Source organism: Dermacentor silvarum, chromosome 1 (genome assembly GCF_013339745.2).
Source record: "Dermacentor silvarum isolate Dsil-2018 chromosome 1, BIME_Dsil_1.4, whole genome shotgun sequence".
NCBI classification, from domain to species: domain Eukaryota; kingdom Metazoa; phylum Arthropoda; class Arachnida; order Ixodida; family Ixodidae; genus Dermacentor; species Dermacentor silvarum.
In genome coordinates, this window is record NC_051154.1 from 66,145,725 (window position 1) to 66,169,302 (window position 23,578).

The 23,578-nt window shown below is 46.3% G+C and overlaps 1 protein-coding gene across 1 annotated transcript in view; it reads left to right on the forward strand.

Moving 5' to 3' along the window:
- LOC119464763 (vacuolar protein sorting-associated protein 35-like) overlaps positions 1-22,621 on the forward strand; it is a 46,876-nt gene extending 24,255 nt beyond the window's left edge. The window contains exons 11-17 of the mRNA XM_037725710.2: positions 6,524-6,679; positions 6,794-6,916; positions 8,032-8,211; positions 8,345-8,584; positions 14,080-14,223; positions 15,464-15,672; positions 21,730-22,621. Of these exons, the coding sequence (XP_037581638.1) occupies positions 6,524-6,679; positions 6,794-6,916; positions 8,032-8,211; positions 8,345-8,584; positions 14,080-14,223; positions 15,464-15,643 (1,023 nt within the window). The 3' untranslated portion in view covers positions 15,644-15,672; positions 21,730-22,621. The remainder of the gene's footprint in view (positions 1-6,523; positions 6,680-6,793; positions 6,917-8,031; positions 8,212-8,344; positions 8,585-14,079; positions 14,224-15,463; positions 15,673-21,729) is intronic.
- Positions 22,622-23,578: the final 957 nt, after the last annotated feature.

Consider the following 23,578-nt stretch of genomic DNA (forward strand, 5'->3'; position numbering starts at 1 on the left):
ACGAGCCCTGTAAAATTTTGCACGTGGCCTCTGCGATCAGCTCTGGCCGTCCTATTCAGCACGTAGCCCAGCGGAGAAGTGTAATCTTGCTAACTCCTTAACAGATCAGCAACGGCGCGCTGTTAGAGCTGATTGTGGAGGCTCCACGCCGTTGCTGAGCGTTAGCAAGATTACACTTCCACCGCGCTACGCACCGAATGGGATTTCCGGAGGCCATGCTTCGCACTACTTGGCTCTCGCAAAGGCACAGGGGGTGGCGCCGATCACACAAATGCGAAGCCGCACACGTCTCCGAGGCGCACAAACCACGTGCAAAATAGCAAACGAACTTAAAAAAACGTCACAGGCCTGTGTGGCACACGCAGCACAGTCACAGCGTAAGCTGGTGGAGCGGCTCAAGAGTAGCTCCAATTTGGGCACCACGCACAACAGGGTCTTCGTGGCAGTCTGTTCGCTTTGTTTTGACGAGAACGATCTGAACTGTCCTGCCCGGCGTCGACGGCGAGCTGAGGCTTGTTATGCTCTCTGCACAGCAGTCTGCTAAGCAGGATCAAGCCTTAAAGCTGCAACTTACATGTCGGGCGCGCCGCATTTGCAGGCACCTTAACTAGATGGCGCCACCACACTGGCGTAGGCTCGGCAGCTCGGGAGCACGTTGATTGCGTGCCTCGTCTGAATCGCATATCATCGTCTGCGCCTGCGGACGCTGCGTTTGCAGGCATCTTACCTAGATGGCACCACCATACTGGCGGAGGCTCGAGTCGTCTCCCCCTGCATGTGCCTTAGGGTATTTTCTGCGGCCCGATAGCAAACGCTTGCGTGGCTCAATGTTAAAGTATCCGGCTCCCATGCAGCGGGCGTGGGTTCGATCCCGGCGGGAGCCGGCGGCGGCGGCATCATCACGATTTGAAACAGCTATTGGAATGAGCCCATAACAGCTTACGCTGTAAAGTAAGAAGAAACGGATTTCACAAAGTGATTATGACGATAGTGCTCACCGAAAAAAGAAAAAAAAAAGTGTCGTCCCCTAGAGCGTTAGATCAGCTAAGGAAGAGTGGGCATGGCCTCCAAGACAGGAGGATGGCGCACGCGTGCGTTTTCCAATCTTGGAGGCTATAGAGCCGGCCACTAGAAGCCAAGCCTGGGCAAGTTGACGGAAAATCCAACATGGCGGCCTTCAAGAACAGGTAGCGTGGCTCGGACCGAGCGATTTAGATTGAGTCTGGAAAACCGAAATTTGTAGCCTAAATTCGTTGGAAAAATCAGTAGTGAAAATGCATTAAAATGTATTAGTAGCTCTATGAGAACCCTGATGGTGTATTACGTCCAGAATATCCAACAAGTCCGAAAAATCCGTCGGCGACTGTATTTGGTTTTTGGAGGCCAAAATTCTTGATAAGCTAGTGTTTGGTTTCCACTGATATGGCAGATATTTTGTCAGCAGATACCTTTCTACATTTATCAGTTCAAAGCTAAAACCACAATTCCGGAGGCTTGCATACATTAGACTATAACAAGGATTCATTCAAGTACTGTGCGAACCATCATTATCCTTGCCACTAATATTATGCATTTTAATTCTTGATAACTTCTACAGTCAAACCTTGATAAAAAAAATTGTATTTGCAATGAAAAACTTTGTTAAATCGCAAATTTCTTTACGTTGAGGCTCTCATGTTCCAGCAGTAAAAATAATTTCACAGGTTTTCAGAACATTCTTGGTGGATAGTATCCTGTCAGTAAGCACTTACAAACTAATTATTGCAGGAAGGTTGGGCCATAAAATAAAATTAAAATAAATCGCGATGATGACCACTGGCACGTGCAGTGCAGATTGTGCTGCCAGCAATGCATTTGCTCAGCCGTACGGACAACCATACGCAGCCACAGGCGAGCTAGAGAAGGAGACCCACGCTCACCTGCACCCCCTCCCCTTAGTGCACACTTGATCACGTTACTGCATGTTCACGTTCGCACCCCCCCACCCTGCTCCTTGCATTGGAAAAACAATTGCTGGGGGTGAAACATCGCTGGCACTACGTGTTTCCGGCTGTAGCTTCTGGTGCCTTTAACGCACAAAATCATGGCCTTCAAGGTTGGCTATGGTTACTCCAAGCCACGGTGGAAGTGTGCTCCGAGCTGCCATCGCATGGTCTTAAAGGGACACTAAAGGCAAATACTAAGTCAAGCTAAAGTGATGTATTAGTGCACGAGTATCTCTAAAGCGTCAATATTATCGCGAGCAGAGCCTTAGTAATAGAGAAATTAAGGTAAATGCAGGACACGATTAGCGACTCCCCCGGGACATTCAAGTACTCACCCGATGACGAAGGCACTCATTTAAATTCTGTCTCTAGTACTGAACCACTCGTTATAAAAACATCATTGTACTGTATTATAAGAAGAAAGAAAACACTACTTCACCAGTTCTATTACACTTTTAAAAAAAGAACTAACTGACATTACACCGTTGACAACGACGCGGGCGGTCAAAAGGTTTCGTGTTCGCTCGACTCTGCGCCGCCCGCACTTTTGCGTTTCAGTTTTTCTGTTATTGTGTAGTGTTGCGCTTGTTTTTCTGGCTCGCGAACCTCGCACTAACTGCAAGTAGCAGAGAATTCCACTTCCATGCGACGTCGCGGAATGCCGGAACGGTCTACGCCACTTTACCAAAATCAGCTGCAGCGGTGCACCGTACCGCCATCTGTCGGGCGCCGTTACACTCACCAACGGCAGAAAATGGCGTATGCAACGTCACCACTCCTCGGTTGGCGTGGCGGGTGATTTGAATTGCAATAAAGGTACTTGGACCCTTCAGATGCAATTTTCTCGTAAACTATGTCTTTTCTTTTCACGAGACAAGCGTTTTGAGGTTTCTGGAAAAGTATTTAAACAGTCCACGTTGACTTAGTATTTGCCTTTAGTGTCCCTTTAAAGATTCACAACTGTTACTCTAAGCTGCCGTGCATCCCACAACCTCTGTAACTTCTTCACCGATGTGACTGCGTAGCGGTTTGTCGTGCATACCGCGCCCTTGGGCGCGTGCTTCGAGGAACCCGATGATCCTGTTCAACGTTCTTGCCTGTTTTTGCCAACAGTGTTTTTGTGGGCAAATGATAAATTCTGCCTCAGCTGACCCATTTATAGTTTTTTGTAGGGATGGGCAAATATTCGGTATTGTCGAATATTTGATCGAATAATTCTATATTCGTTATTCGCTTCGATTCGAATTCAGGTATTCAATATTTTCGAATTATTCGGCACTCCCGAATAGTCAGCCAGAAGCCACGGACGACGGCCAGTACACATCTCGGAGTCTATGCTTCACGCCATGGCTGCCATAAATGAACCATAAATCTCGAAGGCTATACGTTTTTGCATTAAAGAGCCGGAAATGTGCGACGCAAAAGAGCAGAAATGGCGCTAGCGTACAACCGAAACGAAGCGGCGGAGTCCACATCGCTATAGTCATCAGCGGAAATCGTACCTGAATGACAGCAACGACGGAAGGCTTCGTGCCTACCGTATTTTCTCGCATATAACCCGCACCGAAAATTGAAAAAAAGTGCTTAAAAAGTGGAGGTGCGGGTTATCTGCGAATATTCGCGAAGGGAGGGGGTGGGGGTCGCTTCACGGCAACGCGCGACCTGCCGTGCAGAGTTGGCATTGTCCGCATGCCTATAGACATCGACGTGTGTTAAGCCAATAAGAGGCCAACACAAGTTATTGCCTGATCCACATTCATAGTCTGGTTAGACGCTTTTCGGCATGGAGGAAGAAAAATGATTTTCGGTGTGGGTGTTCTGTGCTTTTCGCACTCTTTTCGCACGAGTCAGGTGCCGTTTCGTGTACGCCCAGTTTGCACAGTTGGCCAGCCTTAGGCATCATGAATCTGTCTCGGCGGCAGTTTTTCACAGTGAAAGAGAAACTGAAGATCATAGCTGCTGCTGAAGAAATCGGCAACAGAGCTGCTGCGAAATGGTTCTGAAGACGATTACGTCTTCGAGAGCGGCGACGAAGCCTCGTATGGCAGCAGTGAATCGGACGACAGCGCTGACAACGTTGCTGCGGTCGTTTTGAAATAAATTTGTTTTGAAAACAAAATGATGGCTGCGCGTAGTTGTAACTTCCTAGTCATCATTTCTTCAGATAAGCGTGCGGGTTATACGCGAGGTTATTTTTTTCTTTTTCGCGGAGTTCAAAGTTAGGGGTGCGGGTTATATGCAAGGGTGGGTTGTGTGTGCGAAAATACGGTATTTGTGCCTTTATTGCGTTTACCGTCGCGCATAACAACGCGTTGGCCGCGGGATTTTATAGTCGCCATCCGTGATCCCATCAATAGCTGCCGCAGTTTCTTCGGCAGCAGTTGCGGCAAAAAGTAGTTTCGTTTTGACTCAATACGCACGTCGGCTGCGTGCCTAAAAAAACTGCATAGTGGCCATCCATGATCGCATAGATAGCGACCGCGATTTCGTCTGCAGTTGTTGCAACGAACGGTAGTTTCGTTTTGACTCGGTGCGTGCGTCGGCCACGTGCTTAAGCACCGTAAAGTCGCAGTTCATAATCGCGTCGATAGTGGCCGCGGTTGCGACAAACAGTTGTTTCGGTTCGACTTGGTGCAAAGCTGTCGAGGATGAAGAGCACCCGCTACATCACGATGGACGTGCGTGCGATCTGTTGGCGGTCAGCTTACTGGCGAAAAAATAATCGGGATGTGCGCGCGGTATGCAGAGCGTGTCGCAAATGATGGCGCGCGCCGTGGCTGTGTTGCGAAAGAAGTCGCGAGGCCTCGATCGCTGCTGAGAGCCAATCAGTCACGAGATGACGAGAATTGAAGCTTCCGCACTGCTTTTGTGCAAAATAGCAAAAAGATTTGCTCATCCATTACACTAATAAAATCGTGCTGATGTAAGCATTTGCTCATTGTTTTCTGGATGCCTTGATAATTCGGCATTCGATTAATTCGGACATTTTTTTTTTCGGACCTGTGAACTTTGAATTAACTAGGTTTTACTGTAATATGTGATATACACTATTCGAACTATTCGATTCGAAATTATTCGACCAAATCACTATTCGCTTCGAATTCACTTCGAACCTCAAATTCACTATTCGCCCATCCCTAGTTTTTTGCTTGATTTACTAGCCATAGAGGCTCCAAGTACATGTTTGAAATGGCTGGAAGTTTCATTAAATCGAAACCATGTCATGAAATTACTTTGTTAAAACACAGGGGGAAAAAATGCATACGTGGTTTTTAATAGAACTAACATTGGGAAACGCAAATAGTTTGTTACGTCACGGGTTTCATTAAATCGAGGTTTGATTGTATGCATCATTAGACAGTTTTAGCTTAGCGCGGTTACCGGAATAACGGGCGTACCAGAATAGCGGGATTGAAATGCGCATGCGCAGAACTCTAAATGACCCATACCGTTTACCATGCGCACGCTATTTCTCAGAGTTAACGTTACCGTGTTAGCGTGTTTGCGTAGTTCACGTAAAACATGGTGGCGGTCCCGGTCACCCACTTCGAACTGAATTTGGCGTTGTTTTTGTAGAGTTCACTTCGTTCGTAGTAAATGACTGCATAAACGGCTTTTGCTTAGTCTCATGCCGCTTCGACGAGAGAGTGTTATGGCTAATCTTGAGGAATTTTCGAGATCGCTTCTCATTTCGAACGCGCCTAAGCCTAACGAGAGAAATTTTCTTCGAGATGCGAGTGCCACCGGTCAGTAAAGTTGGGAGATAGGCGCGATGACGGCATATGGCCTCTGAGATGGGAACATTTCGGAGGCTATGGTAGACAGCTTGTACTGCTTGTCTGTTTCGCTGCAGATCGGCAGACATGGGAAGTAAAAATACAACTCGCTCCTGGCTTCCATTGCGCTGCCTCTCGCACTTTCCGGACGCACACACACATAGGCTTTGGTGCCCTATGTATGCTAAATTCAAAGCGTAATGGAATAGCGTCTTGCAAGAAAACTACGCTATCACGCTATACTAAAGCTCTTTCTGCAAAGTTCGTTTGCGGAACAGTAACGCTATTTCCCTTAACCCTGCTATTGCGCTAATGCTAAACTAAAACTGTATTATTATAGCTTGCCCAGTTTGTTGAACCTTTTTTTTTATTTATGATGATTATATATCATTTGACTGCAATCAAAATCAGGTACCAGTTGATGTAGTCAGTACATGACTTCTTTCTCGTTGCATCATTTGCACTGTTACACATGTAGACCACAAAGCAGCTAGCCCACAAAGTGATGTGAAAGCAGCTAGCCCACTCCCCCACACTTGTGTATATTTTATATTAAATGCTGCACCAGTAGTCCAAGAAAAGTTATCAACTTTGCTATCCATTAAGTACTTATTCTCCCTGCGTCTTATTTTACTGAGAAACTGTGCCAAGTGATGACCAAGGTGGCTTATGAGCCCCATTAAAAGTAATTCAGAATTGTGACCTGACGTGCCAAACACAAACCATTCAAGCCTACCTGAATGGCATGCTTGCTATTCCCAGGCAGACCAAGTGCTAAACTTGATAAGCCCACTGGTTCAGGACCAGCCAGACCAGCCAGACGAAGAGGAAGACCCAGAGGACTTCTTGGAAGAGCAGGTGCTTGTAGGGCGATTTGCAAACCTCATGGTAGCCGACTCGCCTGACCAACAGTATCTGGTTTGTATCTAGTTTGTATGCCTCTCAGCTGAAAAAAAAAAAAAAAAAAAAAAAAACATGCACATTGATCTTGTCATTTCAAACATTTTTCAACACGTATTGTTTAATTTACAGATCGTGATGACTGCCAGGAAGCACTTTGGCAGTGGAGGCAACAAGCGCATTCGCTACACATTGCCTCCACTTGTCTTCCAGTCGTATCAGCTGGCTTTCAAGTACCGCTCCTTGAGTGACAAGGTATAAGATTACTAGGATTGGTAGGACAGTTTATTTGCCTGTCCTCTGAGTGTTGTAAACATTTTGGTCAGTATGTTACAATTAGTCTGTGGGGTCGATCTAGTGCCACACAAGCTATTAAGTTATGAAAGGGAAAATTGTCATGCACCTCACTGTAGCATGAATCTACAAAGCTTTCTTTCAGAGCTCCCTTTCACAAGCGTTTCTTCATTTTGTGGGGTTCTGCAGAACTGAATTGCCATATTTAGCGTCCCTACACTACAAATTGTCTATTAATTCACCTTTGCTCTGCAATCTGCTAGCCTCCTGGTTAGCGGTAGAGTAACCACCTCGGAAAGGCGTTGGTGCCAGGTTTGATCCTCATACCAGGACAAATTTTTCAACTGTGAAGCTTTCTTTCTGAGAAACCCATATTGGGTTTCTTTTATAGCTTCGTGCTAGTCAGATGGATGACAATTTTTCCTTTCATGAACCTTCCCCTTTTGGGCTTCCGCAGAACTGATGGGTGGGTGGAATAACTTTATTGTAAGGTCCTGCGGGCTACTCCCACGTTGGGACCGGGAGTTTTAGCTCCCTGGCCGCATCGTGGGCTCGCTGGACGGCCCAGAGCTGTTCCGCCAGGTCCGTGCTGCGTAGTGCTTCTTGTAGAACTGATGTGCCATATTCATTGTAGCAGTGGGCAGCATTTAACAACAGCTTGCTGCAATGTATCATCAATTTTGATGGGACACCTGTACTAGCAGTTAGTCATTGCTATCTAGAGGTGGTCACATGTCCCCGGGAATGCGTTTAGTGCGAAAGAAAGCACTTTTCTGTTCTGCACTATTATGAGAGGATCCACATGTCATTGTTTGTCCACATGACAATTGTCGTTTCAAAAAATATAATGAACACAGCCTCTTATAACATGCAGTATTTTCTGACATACGCTCGTTGCATGTCTGTTGTAAAGGCGTGTGACTTATGCAAGGCAGTATTTTCTGACGTGCAAGGCTCGTTGCATGTCTATAAAATATGTTATGGTTGCACTAATCTTGTTGTGATGGTTTCAGTGTTGAAATTAGTATACTGCTTTGCGCAAAAAACTAGCTGACAACCTTATCCATCACATGCAGGATGACAAGTGGGAGAAGAAATGCAACAAGATTTTTCAGTTTTGCCACCAAACTATCAGTGCACTTATCAAAGCAGAACTCGCCGAGCTACCTCTACGCCTGTTTCTTCAAGGGGCACTAGTTGCTGGTCAAATCAAGTTTGAAAATTATGAGACAGTGGCCTACGAATTTATCTCTCAGGTACTTTCATTACACTTTCATATGCTTGCCACTCTTTCATTTGTTCTTGAGACTGTATTTTTCTACGTTCTCAACACAATGGCCTGTTAAAGCAGATAAAATTGCTGTTCTTTTATTTTCCATTTTCTTTTAGGCTTTTTCTCTGTATGAGGATGAGATTTCTGACAGCAAAGCCCAGTTATCTGCAATAACCCTGATTATGGGTACAGTAGAACAGACAAGTTGCTTCTCTGAAGAAAACCATGAGCCGCTTCGTACACAGTGTGCACTGGCAGCATCCAAGCTTCTAAAAAAACCCGATCAGTGCCGTGGTGTGGGTCTTTGTTCACACTTATTCTGGTCGGGCAAGACCCAGGAGTCTGGAGGTGAAGAGGTTTGTGGCCTTTCTATATGCTAACTATATTTCAGCAACACTTTAAATATTCTTTCCTAAGTAGTCTTCTTGCTTAGATTATGCAACTGATGTGAGGAGCATTAGATTATGGTGGATTCCATTGAGACTGCACTGTCGAGCTTGTCCTTGCCTTCATGACGTATTAGCAACTTTCTTTAGAACGAAGCTTAATTTAAACTTAACTTTTGCAGTGTAATGCACGTATTGATGACTCAGAAACGCGACCGTCTCAGTCGAGCGTCGAACACCGAGAGTGCGAGCCCATCTTCGTCGGTGGGCTGATGATGATAGTGCGTGCAAAGGGCGCGCCAGTCTTCTTCGCTACAACTGCCCCCTGGAGAAGGAGCCATCCTGGCGACTCAAGGAGAGGAGAGGACAAGGGGGTCGTAATAGGGTTTAAGTCTCTGGACGTGGACTGTCTCGCGTCCACGATGCCTCAAGTCAGTAGATGGCTTTAGCGGCTCGACAACGTAGTTGACCGGCGGCGTCTGTTGTATGATGCGGTAGGGAATGGGACCGTGGTATTGAGCGAGGAGTTTAGAGGATAGACCAGGAGTGCTTGAAGGTATCCACAGCCAGACTAGTGAGTCCGGCTGGTAGGTGCAGGGAGGTCGGTCATCATCGCGATGGAATTTTTGGAGACTTTGGTCTTCCGCCGTGAACGAACGGACCAGCTGACGGCATTCCTCGGCATACTTGGAGGCTTCAGACAGAGACGTGCCCTCTGATGGGTCAGGCTGGTAGGGGAGAATGGTGTCGAGCGTACATGTAGGTTCACGGCCATATACGAGAAAGAATGGCGAAAATCCCATCGTGGCCTGTGAAGCGGTGTTATAGGCGTACGTAACATATGGCAAAACGAGGTCCCAGTTTGTATGATCCGACCCCATGTACATGGATAGCATGTTGCCCAAAGTACGATTAAACCGTTCTGTTATGCCGTTCGTTTACGGATGATAAGCTGTACTGGTGCGATGGACGGTGTGGCACGCGGTCAGAAGGGCGTTAAGAACTTTGTAAAGAAACGCACGCCCTCTGTCACTCAGAAGTTCTCGCGGTGCCCCATGACGCAGTATGAAGTGATGCAGGAAGAAGGACGCAATGTTGCGGGCTGTCGCTGTTTGCAGTGCCGCAGTTTCTGCATAGCGGGTGAGGTGGTCGACAGCGACAATAATCCAGCGATTGCCAGCTGATGTGCAGTGAAGAGGGCCGTACAGATCGATGCCGACACAGTCGGATGGTCGGGACGGACAAGGAATGGGCTGTAAAGGACCAGAAGGACGAGGAGCAGGAAGCTTGCATCGTTGGCACGCTGTGCACGAGCGAATGTACTTTCGCATAAAATTATACATGCCATGCCAATAAAAGCGGGAGCGAAGTCTGGCGTAAGTCTTGAAGAGGCCGGCATGGGCGCATTATGGGTCTGCATGGAGAGCGGAGCATACATCTGTGCGCAGGTGGACGGGAACGACGAACAACCATTTGCGACCGTCGGAAGCGTAATTTCGACGATAGAGAACACCATCCCGCAACTCGAAATGACAAGTGTGGCGGCGGATAGCGTGTGAAGGGCGTGTTGTTGAAGTGTCGGAAATACAATCTATAAGTGCCGCAATCCAGGGATCTTTGCGTTGCTCCACAGCCGTGTTGACGGGCACAGGCGACGAAAACGCCGATTCGATGGCTGTAATGCAAGTCATGTCACTTGGTGTAGGCGACCGAGAGAGGGCATCTGCGTCACTTTGTTTACGGCCAGACCGGTAAATCACGCGTATGTCGAAGTCTTGTAACCGTAGAGCCCATCGCGCAAGGCGGCCAGACGGATCTTTTAAAGTCGATAACCAACATAGAGCATGGTGATCTGTAACGACGTCGAAGGGGCGGCCGTACAGGTAGGGTTGGAATTTTCCAAGGGCCCAGATGATAGCCAGGCACTCCTTTTCGGTGACGGAGTAGTTGGATTCCGCTTTCGTTATTGTTTGGCTGGCGTAGGCTACTACGTATTCATCATGCCCACTTTTTCGCTGTGCAAGCACGGCACCAAGTCCTACGCCGCTGGCGTCGGTGTGGACTTCCGTGGGGGCCGTGGGGTCGAAATGGCGCAGTACGGGAGGCGAAGTGAGCAAACACCGCATGTTTCAAACGCATCATCGCAAGCTGTGGTCCAAGTAGAAAGTCGTGTGTCGCCGCGAAGCAGCTGAGTCAACGGAGAGCAATGATGGAAACGAAATTCCGGATAAAACTACGAAAGTAGGAGCAGAGCCCGATAAGTTCTTTCAGGGACGTGGGTTTCGGGAACTCGGCGATGGCGCGAAGTTTCGAAGGATCAGGGAGTATGCCATCTTTCGATACGACGTGTCCGAGTATAGCAAGCTGCTTGGCTCCAAAGCGACATTTCTTCAAGTTGAGTTGGAGGCCTGCCTCGGTGATGCACTGCAGGACTTGTTCGAGACGGTACAGATGTGTGCGAAAATCTGGAGAAAAGACGACGACATCATCAAGGTAACATAGGCATGTCTTCCATTTGAGCCCACGAAGCAGATTGTCCATCATGCGTTCCAATGTAGCAGGGGCATTGCGAAGCCCAAACGGCATAACGTTAAATTCATATAGGCCATCTGGGGTCACAAAGGCTGTCTTCGGGCGATCGGCAGGATCCATAGGCACTTGCCAATAGCCTGAGCGTAAATCGAGCGAAGAAAAATACTCCGCGCCTTGCAAACAATCTATAGGATCGTCGATGCGCAGTAAAGGGTAGACGTCTTTGCGAGTTATCTTAAGACGGCGGTAGTCAACGGAAAATCAAATTGAGTCATGTTTTTTCTTAACCAGGACTACAGGCGACGCCCAGGCACTATTAGAAGGTTGAACCACTCCACACTCAAGCATTTCGCTTACTTGGTTTTCAATAACGTGGCGCTACGCGGGTGATACACGATAAGGCCTCTGGCGCAGTGGTGCGTGGGTGCCGGTGTCGATCTCGTGACGTACAGTCGATGTGCGGCCTAATGGGGCGTGTTGACAGTCGAACGTAGATTGGTATTTCCGTAGAAGGCTGAGAAGCTGCGAACGCTGCGTAGGGCTCAAGAGGGCATCTACTGAACTATGGAAGACGTCGTGCATAGGCTGGGAACAAGGCAAGCTATAAGTCAACGAGATCACGTCTGAACAGGTGTCGTCAAGAGGCGCGTCAAAGATGGTTACTGAGTCGGCAGACTGAAGATGTCCAAGGCACTCGCCACGACGTAAGACGAGGGGCGTGGCCTTAGCGTTGGAAACGAGCAGTCTCGTGCAGCCACCACTGACAGTTAGGACAGCGAAGGGAAGGGAACATTGTCGGCGAACAAAAATGTCCGATGGGACAAACAGGGCAGTAGTGTCAGTGGCGAAAGTAGAGCAGGCATGCGCAATCACCGAAGAGTGCGGAGGGATCGTAGTGTCTTCTGTAATGACCAGTTTGTCGCCGAGATCGTCAAGGTCATGTGAGCGGGTATCGGGAAGTGGAGAAAACTCAATTTCGGCGCGAGAACAATCAATGACGGCCTGATGATCGGAAAGGAAGTCCCACCCCAAGATGACGTCGTATGAACAGGATGAGAGGACGACGAACTCGACTGTATACGTGTATCCTTTAATGACGATGCGGGCGGTACATGCGGCAACAGGGGTAATGCACTGGGAACTTGCAGTCCGGAGTGACAGCGCAGATAAGGGCGTGATTACTTTTCGAAGCTTGCGGCAAAGGTCTTCCGTAACTACTGAAACGGCGGTGCCTGTGTCGACTAATGCCAGTGTGACGACTCCTTCAACAGACACTTCGATTAGGTTTGTCAGAAGAGAGCGAGGCCTTGTGTGGTTCGACTGGAACACAGTTCTCGCCTCTTGAACTGTGGTAGCTAGTGTTCCTGCTCCGATGGGGCCGGACGCCGCCGCATGGGGGAAAGTGAGCGGCGACGAGGGGATGGCGAGCGACGATCACGGGCAGAAGGAATGACGTTGCGCGTAGACGGCAAGCGCGAATCATGTGGCAGGTGAGAAGGACGAAGCTGGCGAAATGTAGGAGGAGACAGGTTGGTCATGACCTTGAAGCCATAAGCGACGGCGATAGAACCGTGCCACGTGACCAGGGATACCACAGAAGAAGCACACGGGTCGCTTGTTGGGTGTACGCCAGGGTCCCGTGCTAGCTGGTGATCTGGTGGTGTACACTGGAGGGATTGGACGTGGCGGTGCAGCAAACGGTGGTGCTGAAAAAGTCGACGGAGGTGGCCGTGCTGCAACCTCGACGTAGCTGAGAGGTACAGGCATTGGTGGTGCTGCACGAGGGGACTGTATGGCTTCGGACACTTGTTCCTGGAGCATTTGACGCAACGGAGGAGCCAAGGACGGCGTGGGTCCGGAGACGGCGGTGAGTAGGGATAGCTGGTGGGCGACTTCGGAGCGTATAAATTCCTTGATTTCACCGGGCAGATAGTCGTTGTTAGTCACAGCTGCTAAACTTGCAATGGAAGTATCGGGAACAGAAGAACGTCGAGTGAGCAGATGTTGCCTCCGGAGTTCGTCTTAGCTCTCACAAAGTTCAGCGACCTCAACCACAGTCCGCGGGCTTTTCGAGAGGAGCATTTGGAATGCATCGTCTTCGATTCCCTTCATCACGTGACGGATCTTGTCAGACTCAGTCATTGATGGATCGACGCGCTTGGAAAGGTCCACAACATCTTCTATGTACTTGGTGAAGTTCTCACCGGGTTGCTGGGAATGGCTGCGCAAGTGCTCTTCGGCACGGAGCTTCCTCACCGCAGGGCGACCGAACACTTGCGTAATGCGCGCCTTGAAATCTGACCAGGTGCGAAGGTCGGATTCGTGATTGTGGTACCACACACTAGCGACACCCTTGAGATAGAAGTGGGCGTAGCTGAGCTTCGCAGCATCGTCCCATTTATTGTGGGCACTCACCCGCTCGTAGATCGAGAGCCAATCTTCGATGTCGTATTCATCGGAGTCGCTGAAGATGGGAGGATCGCGTTGACGCATTGAGCCAGGACAAATCAACGTTGGCGATGCCGGAGGTGTTGTTTGGCTGGCGTCGTCAGGCATGATGGCCGACAGTGTTCGATTGCGTAGTTCCAGGGTTGGGTAAGTAGAACCCAGCACAGCTCCACCAAATATGTAATGTGGTTTATTGACGACTCAGAAATGCGACTGTCTCAGTCGAGCGTCGAACACCGAGAGCGCGAGCCCATCTTCGTCGGTGGGCCGATGATGATAGTGACGCGCCAGTCTTTTTCGCTACAGCAGTTATTATTGTAGTAGGTTCACTTAGGCACTGGAAACTGTCTGCAGTCATTTAATTACCTCTAATCTATTATAGTACAAGTTTTGTAGCCCATACTTCAGTAGACTGCTTACAACACATGCTTGCAATGTTTCCTGTCTAACTTTGCACAATTTTGGTTGTCTCTGCTTTCTTGCAGCTGCATGATAGCAAACGAGTTGTTGAATGTCTTAAAAAAGGAATTCGTATTGCCACACAATGTATGGACCCATCAGTCAAGGTGCAGCTTTTTGTAGAGCTGCTGAATTATTATATTTACTTCTTTGAAAAAGGCAATGAACAGGTGAGTTTTGATTGTTTTTATTTTCATGTGATGGAGTTTGTTTTATTTCTGAGTTATTTATGAGTTGCTGAAAGGAGGTGATGTTTGTTTAATTTATAGTCAGCGGTCTGTATGGAATAATAAGCTAAAGCATTAATAGTGCATGCTGGCGTGTTAGAATGTATGACAACGGCACATTGCTGCATTCTGCCAGCAACTGCCAATTGCTACCGATTCATGAACAAAATGGTTGTACGTGAAATGAATCCTTTTGTTTGGTGGTGGTGGTGGTGTTTTTTTTGGTCCAAGACTGTGTTACACATACACAAAGGAACTCAGCTTTGTGAGGTGAGATGTGTGTTCTTGTTTGGCGATAATTGTGGTAATACTGAGCTGCTTCGATGCCAAGTAATCATGGTGATAGTATAGCATGGTGCTGAGTTGGCATGAAAAGGCTCTACTCCTGACTGAATTATTTGCATGGGCTGGCCAGAAAGCCTGCTTTTTATCACAAGGCTATACATTGTATATTTCAGAAAATTGTCCCTTGTGTTTAACATTTGCACGGGCTGGCCAGAAAGCCTGCTTTTTATCACAAGGATATACACTGTATATTTCAGAAAATTGTCCCTTCTGTTTAACTTCTGAAAGCTAGGGGAGGGGATGGGAGAACACATTAGCTTTTACACAAAACAGCTTTCCCACTGTCATGTTGTGGACTGAAGTTGCTACAAATCAGCTGTCTTGAGTTGGGAATACTCCGGCCAGTTAAAGGGATATAATTAGTCACCAACATTTCATTCAAGTATATTCTCACACTTGAATGAGCGAGAATCTGCGCGTCGGCGGGGAGCTGATTCGGAATACCATGCCTAGCAGCACTTAACATTTCCTAGTAAAACCTGGAAGAAGCTAGGTCGATCACCAGCTCTGCTGTTTACTCCAGCCTTGCACCACTAGTGCAAGCTGCCCACGTGTTTTTTTTTTTTATTATTATACCATTCGCTTATAATGTATAACTGTAGTGGCATATGGAATTATCTATAGTTCTATACACTTATTGTGATCATTAAGCTAGAATGTGTTGTCTAACTTGCCTAGTCTTTGTAGTTTGAAAAATTTCATGTTATGTTACTTATAAATTCAGGGAGGGTGTCATCTTGATTACTGGTAAAGTAAGTTGCCTGGATGGCACAGTATGACCCCTTCACAACCAAAATGTTGTTCCTCTTACTAACATATTCATCTGAATTTTTTTCAGATCAAGACCGATACTGTTGGTCAACTTATCGGTAGAATAAGAGAAGAGCTTCCGCAGCTTGAAGCAAATGAAGAGACAGACCAAATCAAGAAGCACTTTCAGAACACCCTAGATCATCTTCGCACTCGTATGGAGTCCCAAGATGCCGAAGGACCATCTTATGCAGGCCTCTCACTATAAGTAGGAATACGGCAAAGACCGATCTTCAGGTGAGCTATCTGTAATCAAGATTTTTTATGCTCCTTTTATGTTGTGGGGCATATGTAGCATAAACTTCAAACCTATTGTGTTAATTTTGGTTACAGATGTGTTATAACCTTCAAACGTGCTGTGTTTACGTTGCAGTGGCGCACCGACTGGGGGGGGGGGGGTTAGTTGGTAACCCCCCCCCTGGGGCCGAGTTAACCCCTCCCTCCACCCCCACGCATCAAGCCCCACCAGTCCAACGTGTACCTTCAGCGCTCTGTTCACATTGTCATTACAATTCAGGAGGTGGCTTGAGGCCGAATTTTCCTGATTAACAAAAACACTCTATCACTGTCTTGTATTCATTCACTCTTAAATTACTTTGAGTAAAACGCTGAAGAAGTAAACATCGTCATCATCCTTGGTGTCATTATTATAATTATTAGGCATTTTATTTGCTTTTGGATTCCTCTGGCTAAAGCACGAAAATTGCATATTATGCAAAGTGCTTGCAACCCCCCCCCCCCCCCTGGCAGAAATCCTGGGTGCACTACTGTCACCTTGGTTACAGATATGTCCTCACATTATTGCGAAATCTTGGGCAACTGCTCGCTTTTCTGGTGACAGTAAGATCTCCAGAAACTACAACCCCACAAAGTGCGAACACCATTACACATCAAAGAAAAATTAGAACAGTTTGTTCACATTTATTTCTGGCCATGCAGAGTTTATTGGTACGAAGAAAAGTGTAATGAGAACTGAGTAAAAATTAATTGGTAATTGATTTGCTGAACTATCCACAACTTAAAACTTCTGCGAGCATATCAAAAATGCTAGTATGGGCTCTACATTAGGCTTCCAGTGCTTAAGGAGAGATGCAGGTCTTGAAATAGTAAAAAAAAAATTTTTTTTTTTTTAAGTTGACTTCCGGAAAAATGCATTTTTGCTATGTTTATACCTTCAAGAATCTCCGCAAAATATGAAAGCCAAATTCAATCTCAAAATATAAAAAAAAGTCGGCATTATAATCTCAGGGCGGACACGAAATGACGGAAAAGAGGCCAAATATGGTCGAAGTTTGCACACTCGCAACGTGCAAATGCTGTGACCGGCAGTCGCTATCTTGGGCTTCTTTTGAAACTGCTTTCTTTGTGCGTATATTGCCTATTTTCAAAATGGCGTCAGTGGATGGTCCTGTGCCTTTGATTTGCTTTTTGTTCTTCTTTGCTCTGGTGCTTCTATGCCTTGCACACTTCTAGGCGTCTGCTCAATGCATTGTTCTGCTGTATCACGTTTGTGCAGCCGCTTCCTTAGCGACCTCATTGAATGACTTGCTGACTTGCTTTTGCTCAGGGCCCCAATGGGGCCCCATGTGTGGAGATGCTCATCTCAAGAAGACTACGCATGAAGCATTCTGCAAGAAACGAAGATGACCGTGGAATTTACAACACAAGGCAGCAAGGCATGCCATACTCCCGAAATTGCCGGTTACCAGATCTGAGTACGGAGCCACAACCTAACCTAGCACATCCAGCGTGTACGCCTCATCAACCCATGCTTCAAGTGCTGGCACAGACCGCATCATACTCCTGGAATTGCCAGTTGCCAGATTGAGTGCAGAAGTGCAACCTAGCATGTCCAGCGTGGATGCCTTGTCGACCTATGCCTCGAGTGCTAGGGAACACAGCGGGATGGAATTTGTGATTATGGATTTGAACGTGATAAGTTTTTCATACTCATGCCCTGCCTCTAGTGCGGCGACAAAGCGGTCACGCTATATAAGAACGAAGGGAATGAGTATGGGCTTTGTGTGAAGCTTGTGCTAATATTCTCGATGTGCAGCATGTGCAACAAACGATTTTCTTTGCCGCTGAGGGTGAGTGGTGGTGCCTAGATAATGCTAGTCGAGGTGAAGGTCTGAGCGTTGAAGGCTATCCGAGGCATAGGTAAGGGAGCAACAGCCCTTTCTGACTTTTTTGCATCTATAAACATATCACACTGCAGCTTGCACCACAAGACCTATCGGGGTCACATGGGCATGATGGTGCATATTTACATCAGTAGAACAGCAGATTATGAGGCCACAAGTGTAGTCCAGATCAAGGAGCTATATAAGGGCTTTATCAACCCACCAAGGAATATCGATGTGATTTTTGACGGAACCTGGCTCACATGCGGCCACAGTTTGCACGTCGCTGTTGGCTGCATCATCGAGATGTATTCCGGGCTTGTTGTGGACCACATTGTGCTGTCGAACTTTTGCTTAGGCTGCTCAAATGAACCCAAGCCCAATCAGCTGGAGTACAGCACACAGCTTGGCTTGCAAAACATGCTCCAGAGTGCCAAAAGAACATTGACGGTAAAGCTGGGCAAACGGTGGTGCCAGTTGCACTGTGCATGTTTCAAAGCTCACTTGACAAGTATAAGCTGTGCTATACAACAATGCTATTTCATGGGGACAGCAGTACCTTTCATGCCTTGACAGAAGAATCTGTGTACGGCTTCATCAAGGTGGAAAAGAGGACTGTGTCAACTATGTCCACAAGCACATGGGAGCAGCCTTGCGTGGGCTTGTTGACCAAAAGACGGCTCAAGGTAAGCCACTCGGAAGAAAAGGACATCTCACCCAGGACAAAATAAAATAAAATAAATTACTATAGCTATGCCCTGCACAGCCACAGGAACAATGTGCCAGGCATGAAGAGGGCAGTTAAGGCCACACTGCGGCACATGTCATCAACTGATGATGTCCCTAAGCATGGCCTTTGCACTCAAGGTCCAGGGTCTTGGTACAGCTACAACCATGCTGTGGCAAAGGACAAGGAAACCCCACACACAAACAGCCCACTTGACTTTGTCCGCGAAGCTTTGGAGCCCATCTTCAAGCGGCTGAGTGAAGCGCTCTTGGAGTGGTGCAGTGGTGGCATGACTCAAAATTCCAGCGAGAGCCTGCAGTCTGTCATCTGGGATCAAGTCCAGAAGAATAAACACGCCTCACTACACAGTGTTCACAGGGCAGTGGCTGAAGCCAGTTCCACCAAGGCATGACAAGGAGCAACACCGCTATAGCCAAGAAGCTGGGCTACACTGTGGGCACCTGTTAGGTGTGCTGAAGCCTTGAAAAGATGGCCGAGGGCTTCACATGTCTAACAAGGACCACTCAGACAGATCTGCTGTTAAAAGCAAGCTTATTGCCAAGAGGCACAAGCCAGCAGTGGACTCTGCCTACAGTCCCGGTCAGCTGTAGGGTCTAGGAGTGAGCAGAGGGCAATGCCATAGTGCTGCAAGAATTAAAAAACAAAAACAAAAAAACTTTTTTTTTTGCTTTGTGATTAAGAACTTGGTGCAACTTGTGGAGGGACAGAACACATGTGGATGTGATTTGTGCAACTGCTGTTCATCTACAAACTGAAAAAGAAATGTTGGTCGAGTGGCTGGTAGTAGCTTTCTCACTGTTTTCTAGGACTATTCATGACGCTACGACACATTTTTCATTATTCTTATTGTGTTGTGGCAGCAGGTGTGGCATGAACTTGTTTCTGAAGAACATTGCTACATGGTGATGCTGTTTGTATTGCTATAGTACAACGCCAAGTAAATTTACAGCAAACTGAAACTTCAAATGCATTTTTCATGTTTTCACATTTTTGGACAGAACGCATTGCCTTTTGGAGTATTTTCATATGTTGTTTTTCAGTCTTGGCAACAGGTTTGAGACCTTTGGGTTCATATTGAATAGATTTAGCAGGTGATGCTATTTGTATTGCTCTAATCTTGTTTGCCAATTTATAATTGCCCATAATGAAATAACATGTAGTGAAAGCTTTGTATTCAAGTTTGTATGTTTTTTTTTTTTTTTCATTTCAATTGCATCGAGAACAATAAAACTAGCATCACTGGCTAGAGCAACCGTCTGGCAGTCGGGCCACGTACTTTGTTTTTGTGTTTGGTAAAGTGAAGTTACTAAAAAGCCCCGTAAGAAACAGACTGAAATTAGATATTGAAAATTTTAAATCTTGTTCATGTGAACCTATCCAAAATCCAATTGCAGATTTCGAATTATCAGGAAAAAAAATGAGAATGTTAAATTTAATCCAATTCACCCTCAAAGTAAAAAAATTTTAGACCCCCACCTCCCCTTAAATCGTAGAATTTAGGCACCAAGTTCAGCGTATCAAAAACGATATGTTGGGCTTTGTGGGGTTAAAAGGGCAGGCCGTCATGCTCATTGCTTAGGCAACAGTTAGTGCAGTATTATGAGCTTCATGCTTTTATGTACTGGTTTTATTTTACAAGCTGCTACCTGATAAAGCCAGATTTTGCTGTATGAATGGAGCTTTCTGGATCATAGAATTCGTTTTTTTTTCTTGTTGCTATTTCTTAATATGAAAATTAATCAGTGGATGTGAAAATACAATTAAAGGTGCACCAGGTGACATTTCTGAGTTCATCTTAACCATTTTTAGTTAGAATGTTTTTTTCTTTACTGGCAGTTCAATTGAACTATCTAAAAAACACTGTTCCACCAATATATTTTGGAACATTGAAGTGGCAGTATAGGCAGTATAGGCTTTAGAAGCAGTTCAGCTGCTTTCCCCTCATATTTTCAAGCACCTTCATCCTACCATGTATGGCTCTTGAAAACCCTTGGGAAGAACATTGTGTGTCATGAGGTGCTTTGTTGCATTTACCTCTGTGCTGTGTGACAGAAATGTTCTCTCCTAGTTGCTGCAGTTTTGCATTCTCTGCATCTAGTGGCATTGAAAGCTCACGCAAATTTTTTTGTGACTGCAGTTGCTGATTTCGGAGTGCCTGTACTGACGTCACTTGTTGTTGACGAAATTGGCACTGTAGCTAGAGAGTGTACCCAAATTCATTTATTTAGGCTCTACACAATATGTAGAGTATTTTGTGGAGCACATCACGTAATGCTACAGTGTGTATTGGGTCAATAAGATCTGCACAACCCACTGCAGTGGCTCAGTGGTTATGACAGTCTGCTGCTGAGTATGAAGTCATGGATTCGATTCCCAGTTGTGGCAGCTACATTAGAAGGGGGCAGAATGCAAAATTGTTTTTGTACGGAGCTTTGGGTGCACATTAAAGAAGCTTGAAGTTTTCAATAATAACCTGGAGCCCTCCACAGTGGCACCTCTTAGTCCGTAATGCTTTGGGATGTTTACTCCATCAATCAAACATGATCTGCACTTCTCAACTACTGACTAGCAGCGACTACTGTTCTGCATGCTTTTGTAGGCATTGTACTGCTAGCTGTTTGAAGGTCACTGATAACCCGCCGCAGTGGTGGTGCAGTGGCATTCTGCTGCTGAGCATGAAGTTGCGGGTGCGGTTTCTGGCTTTGGCAGCCGCATGTCGGTGGGGGCGAAATGCAAAAATGCTTATGCATACTTAGATTTAGGTGCACATTAAAGAACCCCAGGTGGCCAAAACTAAAGGGCAACTGCAATGAAATTTCACTTTGGCTAAGTTGGTCATAAGTGAGTAGTGTAACATCACCAAAGCAATCAAGCAATCTTGGCAAAGCCGCAGGGCAGGGAATTGTATAATTTCCCTATTAGCAGCCTCTGAACAGCACCTAAGCATACAGCGCATCTACCTGGTGGTTAGCAGCTATGACGCAAGTCCCAGCACGTCTCACCTGAGATCTTTCAGCGCGCCGTAGGCAGCTGCGGGCACCGCCTAATGTTGGAGGTCATGCCGAGGGGCCATGCATTTTGGTATCAAAAACGGCTATTTTTGCAAGCTGTTCATGACGCTTCCACTTGTATTCCATACGTCAAATTTTGCACGGAGGCTCCTCTATACCTACACTGTCTTAAACTGGCCTTCTTATACACTCCTAAATTTTGTTGCAGTCGGCCTTTAATCCAGTGCCTTCCTTTATGGTATCTCTCATAGCCCCAGTGCTGCTTTTAGACATTAAACTCTAACTCTATGAATCAATCAAATTAAGGCCACAGATACAGGGCCATTTCTTTCTTTTTTTTTTTGTCCTGATGTGCAGAACTTTATAAAAAGCAGCTAATATTTAAGTAATTAAAATCTTTTGCCTTTTGCAGCATGGTTCCTCTGATGTATCATCGCAGGGATCTTCTTCAAGAGGAGTTGCCGAGTGCCCTATCTGAGAGGCGTGTTCAGTGTCTTTTTTTCATTTTCTCTTAGCCAGTGCTTAGTTCACAGAAAATTTGTCCTCAATCTAATATACATAAAGGATTGCAGGACATTTTTTATTATGTCCTTCCAAGTAAGCATTCAAATGCATGCACAATTCGTACTATAAATAATTTCATTGTGAGAGTATACAATTTTTCACTGCAAAGCCTGTTTTTCTGGAGAGGTGAGATGGTGTGGTTTCTTCCCCCGTTTCTACCATGTATTATACTTGTCTGTACAGTCGAATATTTGTGTTGTAATGAATACGAAATAAAGTGTGGTTCAATTAGTATTGAATTGTGCAGCAATTCTGGTATAATGAAGCAGTATGGAAGGTATGGGTTTTTTTGCCTGAGCTTTTCCTGCAGTTTTATGGGTAGCCTTATTAGAATTTATTTGTTGATGTGATTATGCAAGCGGTAAAGCTTCATTTGTGCAGTAACATTTTTTTTTACCTGTTGAGAGTCCCACGTGCAGTGCACCTTTGACTACTTGAACCTGTCCGCCTTTTTTTTTTCACATTTGTTAATAGTATGCTCTGTGCATCACTTTGTACAGTTGCAAGAGTTAATGCAAGTAGAGCATTTTTTACAAAGTAAGGAACAGCGAGGAGTTAAATTTCTGCAGGTGTTTAAGTGCAGTACAGCATTTCTGGAGGACATTTTGTTCAAGTTGCATCGTGCATAAAAGTAGGATGGCTATATGGCTAGTGGCATTCTTGTGTGAGCGTGTTAATATTCAGGCATTCTAACCTGAGGTGTTACCTTTTGAATAAAACTACACTGCTTGAAAGTAAAATTTGTATATTGTTTGATGTGTAGCTTTGTTATTCCACTCTGGCCCACAGCACAGTGCATTGCTATAGTGATATGCTTTCACTTTGGATTTGCATACTTGCTAGTAGGCAATGTCATGGCTTGTCAAAGGTTCTGGTGACCATATTTGCACCAGAAAGTAAACCTTTTATAAGGCTTCACTTCTTTTTCATTTGGGATGTAGTGGCGCTGCCTTCTGCAGCAGCGTGTTCAGATGATGACAGGAGTTAGTTGAAAAGTTCATTGGGGATCTCCTGCTTCACTTGCAGGAAACGCCATACTTGGGAGGTGGTGCCATTCACATAGCGGATAGACTCGCACTGAGTAAACCAGTCAGCTGGGCAGTTATGGTAGAAGCCTGGTAGAGGCAGTGGTGCAAGGGGAAGGACCGTGGTCTGGCACGATGTGTTGCTGTGAAAAGCCATGGTTGTAACTGAGGCAGCAAATAGGCTCTAGACTGAATGAATTGCTTACAGGTTGCTGTGGTCCACATATTCCGTGGTCACCAAAATGGGGGGGGTCAGCAGTGAGGCGACTGCGGCCATATTTATTCGGAAGGTCCCTGTGAGGCAAGAGCAGTTGACCGACATGTCAGGTCGGCCTTGAAGCCAGGAACATCCGAAGCCCATGTTCCTGTCATCATCCTCATCTTCTACTTTGGCTGGACACACTGCTGCGAACGGCAATGCCAGTCCAGGGGCCTTAATTTGTTTTGAGTAGCATGGTGCAGAAACTAGATCACTTTCATGGCACAGTGTTGCATCTGGTTACATGAAGCTACCTGTATTGTAGAATGGCATAAACAAACTTGTCAGTTGCAGCTTATAAAAAGAATATGGTGTGGTCATACACATTAAATTGTGGGGACGTGCCAAATCGATCAGACATTAAATCGATCGGATGTGCCAAAACCACGATCAGATTATGAGGCACGCCGTAG